Here is an 11,131-nt window from a genome sequence, read left to right as displayed (position 1 = left end):
GTAAAGCCTAGTTGTTATGTTCCTAAACTTTCACCAGTAATCAATGCCTTTGAACAAATTTGCGTGGCAGACATCTATAAGGTATATAATACTGCGCAAAGAAATGATAATGTTCATAAAAAATACAATCTTAGTAAAGAAGAGTTTTCTGCTTTACATGATTTGGAGAATAATATTGATTTAATTATACGGCCAGCTGATAAAGGTGGTCGGATTGTAGTATTTGATAGAGATGGATATAATGAATTGATGTATGAAATGTTATCAGATGAAAGTTTTTATCAGTCAATTACCTTACAGTGTGTGAAGGATATGGTGAACTCTATTAGCAATCACATTAAATTGTTGGGTGAATATGTTTTTTTAAGTAGTGATTTAGTAAAGTATTTTCTGATTGAGAAATATGTGATACCCCAGATACAGGGACTGCCCAAGCTACACAAAAGTATGGTTAGGCCTCCTATGAGACCAATCGTCTCAGGGGGTGGGTGGTGCACGGAACCTATATCAATATATTTGGATGCTAGGTTAAAACCTTTATTTGAGAAATATCGAACTGTATTATGTGATACTGAACAATTTTTACATGATTTGTATGATTGCACAGGTAATGGAATGAGGTTGGATGAAGCATTTCTGGTCACACTAGATGTAGTTTCTTTATTTACTGTCATTCCTAATTCTATAGGTGTTGAATTATTGAGCAAATTATTATGTTCTAGCAGTTTATATGGTGGAGAAGAAATAGCTTTGATACAAGACCTTATGAATATTGTATTAAGAAATAATGTTTTTATGTTTGAAGGCGAAGTGTACCACCAGAAAAATGGTGTAGCTATGGGCAGTTCCTGTTCTAACAGCTATGCGAATGGAGTAATGTTAGCTTGGGAATTAGATTATGTGTTTGACAGTCCTTACAAAGATTTGATCATCTTGTACAGAAGGTTTGTAGATGATCTTTTTATTTTGTGGAGAGGTACTGAACTTGAATTGAAAGCTTTTGTTGAATACATAAATAATACCACCACATTTTTGAATTTTACATTAGACTACTCCAGATCAAGTCTTAGTTTTTTAGATGTTTTTATAGAGAAGGATGAAAGAGGTGTTATTTCCACTAAGCTACATAGGAAGGAATGTTATGTTAGTAGTTTACTCAATAGGGATAGTATGCATCCTAGGTATGTTTTTACTAATGTGACACAAAATCAATCTTTTAGAGCCTCCAGATTAAATGTTAAAGAGAGTGATTTTGAGCAGCAAATCCACATTACTAGTGATGAATTGAGGCGAAGAGGCTATGAAGAAAAGATGATAGAAGGATGTAAGCAAGAAGTCAAGCAGTTAACAGATAGCAGGGCCAGACCGTACTTTTCTCATAGAGAACAAGAGAAAAGGAGAATATATAAGAATAGTACTAAGTTGGGTATGTGTATTCCTTATACTAGGGATGTTAGGAAGTACACTAATATATTCAATGACCATTGGAATATACTTATGACGGATCCACTTGTAAAGGATATAGTGGGTGAAGTACCTCAATTCACTTTTAAGAACAAGAAAAATTTGAAGAGGAGACTTTGGGTATGTAAACATGATTTGACCAAAGAGAATATATATGGGACTGTACCATGTGGTAGCTGCAATCAATGCAGGTATGTTAAGGAAGGTGTCACTTTCATACATCCAGACACCAAGAGAGAGTATGATGTTAGGGTTAATGCCACATGTCACACTAAACACATAATATACCTTGCTATGTGCTCCCTATGCCACAGTTTTTATGTGGGTAAAACTGATAGGATGCTGAGAGAGAGGATAAGGGAGCACATGTACCATATTAGCAAAGGGTCAAGGATTAATGCCTTGTCCAAACATATATTGGACAAAGGCATAAGTCATAGTTTTCGTTTCATGGTCATTTCTAAAGTTTTGGAGAGTGATAGGTATAGTGATGCTAGAGAGAGAACGGAAGAATTGGAAGCAAGGCGGATCATTATGCCGAGGGCTACCTGTGGGCATGGTTTGAATGAAAATATTCCAATAAAACCAACTTTAAAGGAAAGGAGGTTACGCAGGTAGAGGAACACATCAAATATGTATATTTCTGCATCAAAAAAATTTTTTGATATACATGTTTACATTTTTATATATATATATTTTTTATGCATACATCAGTTTATTTTTATGCATTTTTATTTATATATATATATTTTACGTATTTTATGTAAATGTTTTATGTGCATACATTAAGTGTATTTATTTTTATGAATATATTGTTGATGAATTATATGCAGTTTTTAGATTAATTTACTGTGTTTAATGAATTTTAAAAGTGGTTTACCTTTAAGATGAATTGGTCATGTGATTTAGCAGAGTACTTAAGCAGGTGGGAGTGTTACTATTTTCAAACACCTGAAGAAGCAGTAGTGAAAGCGCTTGTGTTGTCTGAATAAAGCAGTGCTGGTTCTACTGAAGTGGAGTTATCCTTGCCTTTGCCTTTGCTGATGTATTTTTGAAGTTGGAACTGAGAACTGAAATTGAAGTGAGTTGGATATACTATAGCCTGCCTCCTGGAGATATTTTCTTAAGACTTATATAATAGAATTAAGTCAACTGTCTAAAATCTATACCTGCAAATTCCATTTTTTTGCCAAATGAAACTGCGTTTTTCATGGGAGGTGGTGGGGTTACCTCAACGGATGTGCCCCATACTCCTGAGATAAAGTAACCCTGCTGCTGAATATATCCGTGGCAAGGATGCAAAGGGCACAGTTCGTGACTGTGGGAGAAAAACTCTTCGCATAACAATATGAAATTGTTTTGCAGTCAAACTATTTAAGTGTGAACTACATGTGAATGAGTGGCATTTGCAGAAATGTCAGGGAATGAGAGAGAGACACACATACATGTATATATACCACAAACATATCTGTATGTGTATGTATATATTTAATCCCTTAATCTACTACAGTAAACTCTATAAGAACTTAGAAATATGGGGCGCTAAAGAAACACCAAACTCTGCTTGTGCATTTAAAATGGCTACAAAATACATACAATTTTGTTTGCGTTACCACCCCTATGAAACTGGCTTGCAATAGTTAATAGCTTTAAGTAGTAAAACCTAAATATTACACTTAGTCTACAGAACTGAGTGAAAGAAGACTACTGTCCAAGTACACTATGGAATCCCATAAAATGGTAGTCACATGTTTGATTCTTTGCTTTAGCAATACTCAAGTGAACTCAACAGTAAGCCTTCCTTTTTTTCTGCTAGTGACTCCAAGGACTTGTATCGTGCTATCTAGATCCCAAATTAACAAAGATGTACATTCGTCTGAAATTTTTTTACTGCCAACATTACAGTTTAAACCAGAATGCTATACTTACTTTCTTGTTAAGTTGTCCAGGCATGTTCTGATGTATGTGTTGTAATAATCAATTTGTTCCTCGAAGAATGCAGTCTTGGAGTTAAGTGCTTGTAAGGTCTGCTGGAGTTTTAATAACTCTGCTTTTCGACGCTGACGATACCGTCTTTGGTTTCTTATGTCCTGAAAAAATAAATAATACCAGTTTCAGTGGCAGAAAAATATTAGCATCCTTGAATCATGTTTTGTTTCCAGTAAAGCTCAAAGAAATTGAAAATGAGAAATATACTAACAGAATTCCTAAACACTGATTTAAACTGCATGTTTTTGCAAGAAATGAACAATTGTTTCCAGATTAACATTTTCCCTGTATGATAAACAGCATTACTACTATACTGTGTGCAATCAACATGAAACCATTCAGCATTAACACTGCAGAGAAATGTATTCAAAAGAAAATATTACAGTGGCTGTTGTAAACCCAGTTTTCCACACCATAAGGACCACCAAGGTATGTTTTAAACCTCACTTTAAAAAAGCACATTAATATTCTACACAAACATGGTCTTTTTCAGAATATGCATTTATCTGGCAGCTTTTTCTATAAACAGCATTGTCTGAGTTGCACAGATACTTTTCTAACAAAAATAATGCATTAGCTATCCCAAAGCTGTTTTTACAGGGAAAAAAATCACGATTTCTATTCAGTTTAAACAGTTCTGCCTTGCAAAAAATGTCACTACAGCAGTCACACACAAACATTAATTACATGCATCAATCCTACAGGTAGAAAATAAAAGGCATTTCAATTCTTTTGAAAATCAGTTAGAGTAAGAAGATCACATGCCATTTTCAAATAGTGCAATTTTATTTCTCTATAAGCTAACTTCAGAAATCTATACATTTTTATAATAAAATAAAAATTTCTAAAGAGTTTATACTCCAGCATACAGAGAAATTAAATTGCTATGTTTGAATACCACATCTCAGCTTGTTACTCTGATGAAAACAGTTTAACAAGAGTGTATGATGCAACAGATAGCATGGTAAAATATATAGCAACTAAGCAGGTATTAATAGGAGAGTTTTGGTGATAGCTATCAGCAAGTCAAGCATACTGCATGGTACCCAGGAATTACTGTTTTTTTTTAGAAAGTTAAGTAGGTGGCAGCATCCAGGCAAAAGAGAGAGGATTTTAGTGACCTTCAGAACCTGCTAATAATGAAATGTTTGACATCAAGATGGATACAGTTTCAGAGCTTTGGGTCTGCAGCTGAAAATGTCTGAGAAATGCATGAAAAGTGGTGAAGTGGACAGTAACAATATGAATACTGAAGATGCTCTAAGATGGCTGGAATGCAAACTGTGTTTGAGTTTTGCTACAAGTTGCTATGACAGAATTAAATAAAGGGCTTTGTAGAGGACCATGGCTAGTACAAAATGGCCCTGGATATAAATGGGTAAAACACTGTCTTATCAGAGTGAAATATACAACACGGTTTTCACCCCTATCACATCACCAACACAGTCCTAACCGCCTTTACAAATACAGTGAACCATTTCATAAACCTTGGACTTGTCTAAAGCCTTTGATATGGTAAATCACAATAAACTAATCACCATGCTCTCTTCCCTTAACTTTTGTAGCTCCTCTATCACCTGGTTCAAAAGCTATCGTCAGGAAGTCAGCAAGCCGTACAGTGGCAACACCTCATTTCTTCTCTTCTCCCAGTGGCCTTAGGGATCCCATAAGGCTCCATCCTTGGACCTCTGCTCTCTTCTCTATTCACTAACCACCTCCACATGCCCACTCTTCATGCATCTGTTATACAATATGCATCTGACTCTACTTGAATATGTGACGTCCCCTCGCTACAACATCTCAACACCATTACCCAGGAATTACTTCTATCTGTAGAAGCATGGTTCATCAATTCCCAACTCATCCTCAACCCCAACAAAATAAAACTCCTCGTCTTCCATCCTAAAAAACCTCTCTCATCCTACCTAACGTTTAATACAGAATCCAAAAATAAAACTGTTATCACCCCAATAACTCATACTAAACTACTAGGTGTTGAAACTGACAAGTTGAAATTCAATATTCACATTGCTCAAACCAGTAAAAAGGTTCATAAGAAACTAGGTCTACTTTATAGGAATAAACAATTTCTAAATAGAACCACAAAAGCTACTATTGCCCGCACACACATCCCTGCCAGATCTCCAATATGCCTCCCAATTCTGACCACCTTCATAAAACTGATCTAACCAAGCTGGAATCCTACTACAATAAAATTGCCAGATTGATGACACACACAGGTTTCATCACTGCACAGCTCTTAAACAACTAAATTGGTTAGAACTTCCTCAAATCCTGCACTATAAACAATTAACCTTTGCCCACAAAAATCCTCCATCAACCTGATAAAGTCCCCACTCTCCAAAATCTTACACAACCATATGTCACTTCTAGAGTTCTCTGTTCTAGCAACAAACTCCTTCTGGATACCACAAAAGCTAACGCAGCAGCTGAGGAATCACTCTTCTCAAACATCATCCCTAAAATCTGGAATAAACTACCAAGCCCCATTACCTCCAGCTCCTCCACAGCACAATTTAAAAAGCTACTAACACACTTTACCAAAACTTGGATTTGCACCTGTAACTCTCCAGGCTAATAGTAACCTCTGTGTAGGTAACCATATACTGCTCAATGGGTGCTATCTTTCTCTTATACCTGAACTTACTTGTACTGAAACTCACTAAAGCTGAATTTATTTTTGTACCACTTATTATGTTGATGCTATCTCTGGAGAAATGTATTTCTCAACATTGTGCAAAAGCTATTTGTACGCTCATGTAATGTCCTTGCAAGTTTGTTAACTTCTACAATGTTTATATTTATTTTCAATGGAGCTTTTCTCCCCGAGCCACTGCTGAAAAAGGACCTGTGTACATTCAGACCCTCCCAGTAAATAAATGTAAAATAAAATAAATATAGTGATGCTTTAAAGCCATGGGTAGGTGTATTTGCATTCTGTAAATGTACTTGGATAAGCTGTTAAAGACAGACTGCAGTTCATATGTGTTTACTAGGCTAATGACCACAAGGTCCTTTTTAATCCTAGCCATGCATCCCAAATCTCTGAAGAGTTCTGATACCCTTGGTAAATGTAAGCATGGACCTGGGAGATAAACCACTTACAGGTTATACCTGTTTGCATCAGAGACATAGGTGCTAAACCAGGGATGAATTTCCAGTTTCCTCTCCAGCAGGTCCTATTTATATCACAGGCAAGGTTTAAGTCTTTAGAATGGGTAATTCTGGTAGTGTTTGTTTTATGGATATGCAGGAGTCCATTAGAGTGGGGTCTGACAATGTCCTGTATACCAGGCATAGATCTCCTCTCAAAAGCCTGTAGGAGACCGAATACAGGGATAGGGCCTTGAGCCAGTCTGCAAAGGACATATTACTTATGCCCTGTATACTTTTAGTGAGGAACCTCTGTAGACGTTCCCAGTTGTTGGATATGCCTGATTAGGTACATAACAAAGGGGGAATTCTACTCAATAATAGGTCTGATGAATGCCGAATACAGTGTAACAATGACTTCCTTGTTTATAAGTTGTGCAACATAGAATGATTTCCTCACCACTGTAGACATGTGATGATCAAAGGCTAGATTACTATCTGTGTGTGTCCCCAAGTCCCTGACTACTGGGTCAGCTCTAAGGGGTGTCTTGTCAACTGGTGTCAGAGTCATGGACTAAAACTAAATGCCAAGAAATGCACCCCTGGATGACTTCCCAAAGGATACTATTATGCATTTCTGGGCATTTAGTTTTAGTCCATGACTCTGACACTAGTTATTTGTCTGTGTCAGTCCCTCCTGGAGAACATTTGTGTAGGTGTAAGATTCAATGACAGCTCCTAATTTGCAATGATCTGCAAATTTAGTCAGCAAGAGACCACTGACATTGGTCTTGACTTCTGAGAAGTAAATGCCAAAAAGGACCTGTCCAAGGACTGATCCGTGAGGGACTCCACTTGTGACTGGCTTCTTTGTAGAGGTGGACTCCCCAATTCTAACTCCTTGGGTCCTGTCTGCGAGCCAGCTGGCTAGCCAATGGGTGACATACGGGTTTGTACTTAAACTCTTGAGTTTGTCAACAATGCCTGAGTACGGCATTGTGTCAAATGCCTTGGCCAGGTCAAGGTAGGCAGTGTGAATGATTCTGCCCTCATCCATTGCTTTGGTGACCTTCTCAAAGAAGTCCACCAGGTTGAGTAGGCATGATCTGCCCTTTACAAAACCAAACTGGGTTGGGCCCAGTGTCTGGAGGTTTGCTACATTTCTGATGATCATCTCTATGATAATTCTTTCCATGGCTTTACATATACGACTAGTGAGACTTATGGATCTGTAGTTTCTAGGGTCTGTACATGACTCACCTTACTAGATGATGTTTGGTTTCTTCAGGGAGTTGTTGATTAAGTTGCAGAGTCATTTGGGCTTAGAAACTACATACTAGACTGTTTAAACAAATTTTAAATTAGTGAAACTCAGGCAGGAGCTTTGTTCCTGATGGAGAGAGAATAGGAAAAAAGAATGTTAAGGGAGCATTTTTTTTTGTTTGCGCATAACACCATAACATTGTTTCTTAATGTTAATTGATAAACCTAAGGATGTGAGCTTGGTGACAGACCATGCTAACAGACAGTTCTTCCTTTTCTTTTAATTTCTATAAATGTTTGAGGTTTCTAATACCATGACAGGAATGGACCCCATTTCTAAGTCAGGGTACTACTAAAGATCATGAGATGAAAATGACTTTCATCTTTGGTGTTTGTCATGAGTGGTCTTCATAGTACCCACAATATACCCAAGAACTGCCTTCTTCTGTACTTCATTGGGAGTTATGGGTATTAGTATATTTAAGTATGTTTACAAAATCTTTTTTATTAGCCCTGTTGTTCCTCCTCCTGCTACTACTAGGACTATCTGGATTTCCTTATTTCATATTGCTCTACTTTCTGCTTGCATATCCCTGTATTTTAAAACATTAAATCTCTCAATATGCAGGACACTGTAATAGCTAGGTGCTGCTATTTCAATGATTAATGTTATATTTGTCATTTTTTCTTTGAATACAATATCTGTTTTCTTGCTTCTATTTTTTGACCGTTTGTATTGGGTGACTAGTGATCAGAACTTAATTTTCAGTAATCCCCTGCAGTTCATGCTTCCAGTGCTTCTCGGGAACCTCTTTGCTGCAGTGTGTTTTCATAATTTCCACTGAAACAGTCTTGCCATATCATTGTGCCTTTCAGTCTACAGACCATCAGCCTTAAGTATATCACAGACAGCAATAAGATGTGCAGGCGTTTCGAGTTCAGTCTTACAATTATCTTCATCTCCCACTTTTTCTACAGACTTTGTAAGCCAATGTGCATACAGTCCACTTATAGTGGCAAGTACAAAGAAAGTACAATTGTGCACGTTAACTTACCATAACAATAGATGTTGGAAAAAATCACTGTTCAGTAACCTCATATTAATACGGCTTACATCCTGCCAAAGATATGACAACTGGCCAACATCCAAAGCTTTAGGGCACACTCTATGCACCCTAAGTGCTCAACAGCTCAAGGAGACCTGTACAAAATCATTGTTTAGGGTGCCAAACCTTCAGAGCTTTCTTGCCACAGGATGACAGAGGCTAGAACACTATCTTTTGGGTATATGCAAGAAAAAAAAATAAAAATATCCACACCCTAAGAAAAACATAACTCTAAAAAAGGGTAAAGAAAAAAGGGTGTCTCTACTGCAACAGTGATCTATTTGAACATCTACTGTTATGACAAGTTAACTTACACAACTGTACAATGTTCATCACTGGGTCACTGCTGCCGTAGCCAAAACTATATGGAAAGATTACCAGAGTTTAAAAAGAAAAGCAGGAGAAAGAAGAGTCAAAGTCCAGAAGTCCTTGTAGAATGGTCCTACCAAATCCTGCTCTAGATGTGAAAAAATAATCTAGTTTGTAATGTTTAGTAAAATTATGCACAGAGGTCCAAGTTGCTGCCTCTATAACACTTCTAGAGTCCACATCTTTCCAAAAAGCCACAGAAGAAGCCAAAGCCATGGTACAATGGGTCCTGACCTCGCACGAAAATTACTTGTTATGGTTAGAATAACAAAAAACAATAGCATAAGACAATTTGGAAACTTTTGACATTGATTGTCCCTTATTCTTACCTTCATTGGATATAAACAGTTGATCTGAAATCCGGAAGGATTTAGTCCTGTCAGTATAGTATCTATATTGCATGTGGACATGCAGAGTATGTAAAATTCTCTCTCCCATACTTTTTGGATTTGGAAAAAAGACATGGAGGTAAATAGCTTGACTAAAACTAAACTCTGAAACTACTTTACGCATAAATGAAAAATTTGCTCTCAAAGATGCACAATCCTTATGAAAATGAGATAAGGCTGAATCATTACAAGAACTTGTAACTCATATTTTTCTTGCAGAGGTCAAAGCAACAAGTACCACTGTTTGCCTAGTTAAGAACTTCAAATTAGCACTAACTAGTTCAAATAAGAAAAATGTAAGTTTCTCTACAATAAAATAGAGATCACAAGGAGGAGTCACCTGATTTCTAGGTGGATGGAGCTCTTTTCAAAAACTGTTTGACTTTGGTACAAAGGAGGGATATATAGGTACAGAAGCAGAGATGCCGGATAGGTGACTCTTGACAGAAGAGTAAGAAAGGCCAGATGATAATAACTCACACAAATATTGTGGAATCAGATGCATCTGGGGGTTAAGGTGTCCTGGCCTTCTTTAATACTTGCTGCATAATCTCAGGAAAAAAAGTGACTAAAAGGTACTAAAATGCTATCATCCAGGAAGTAAGTTATAAAAATTGAAGGTTAGAGTGCTCAAACAACCCCTGCCTTGTGCATGTAAATCCAATCTGTGAGGAAGCTTGTTGTAATTCCCCTTGGCCATTTTCGAAAAACGGGAGAACCATTGTTGCCCAGTCCAAAATGGGGACACCAGAATTATCCTTGGAGAGTCCTTCAGAATCTTTAGAAGAAAACACAGTTGTGTAAGTAAACCTACTATGACTGCAGATATTCAAATATATCATTGATGCAGCAGCCATAGCAAACTGGATATATCCTGTATATGACACAAGAGTCGGCCAACTTCCAAAGCTCAGGGGCACCTTCCATGTGCCCAGACCACTGACAGCTTGAGCTAGACAGGGAGAAAATCAGCAGTTTGCATGCAAAGTCCTTCTGACTTTTCATGCCAACTGAAAGGAGGAGGTTACAACCCTAAAAAAAAATCAAAAAGACTTCCAAGATGGCCGCACAATGACTAACAGCTTAACTCTAGCGCTCCCAGTGTGAAAACAGAAACTCAACAGAGAAGGCCAGTAGACTTTTGTGTTTATGGGTACATTTCAGTAACTGGCTACTAAGTGTACTGCCTGGATGCCAAGAAAAAAGAAATACAGAGCACCTCGAAAAAATCAGCCACAAAAAATGAGGAACAAACACTGTCTGGGGAAAATTCTGCAGCAGATCAGCAAAAAGCAATGCAACCTCTAGATATGGCTTTGAGTAACCTACAGAAAGATACAAGGCAAGTGCATACAGACGTGGATAAAATAAACAAAACACTGATGGAGTATATCAACACAAACAAAAAGCTGGAAAAAATGGAAGAAGCTTTAAACA

At 37.2% G+C, this 11,131-nt stretch overlaps 1 protein-coding gene across 1 annotated transcript in view; it reads right to left on the bottom strand.

The window, feature by feature from the left end:
* Window positions 1–11,131, bottom strand: part of IQGAP2 (IQ motif containing GTPase activating protein 2) — a gene marked incomplete in the record, with an annotated part of 4,327,392 nt that overhangs the window by 205,010 nt on the left and 4,111,251 nt on the right. The window contains 1 exon segment of the mRNA XM_044063965.1: window positions 3,394–3,554. Within this exon segment, the coding sequence (XP_043919900.1) occupies window positions 3,394–3,554 (161 nt within the window).

This window comes from Protopterus annectens, chromosome 2.part2 (genome assembly GCF_019279795.1).
Source record: "Protopterus annectens isolate FY-2018-M chromosome 2.part2, PAN1.0, whole genome shotgun sequence".
Taxonomy (NCBI): Eukaryota; Metazoa; Chordata; order Ceratodontiformes; family Protopteridae; genus Protopterus; species Protopterus annectens.
The sequence above is the reverse complement of the archived record's forward strand: the minus strand, read 5'-3'. Positions and strand labels throughout refer to the sequence as shown.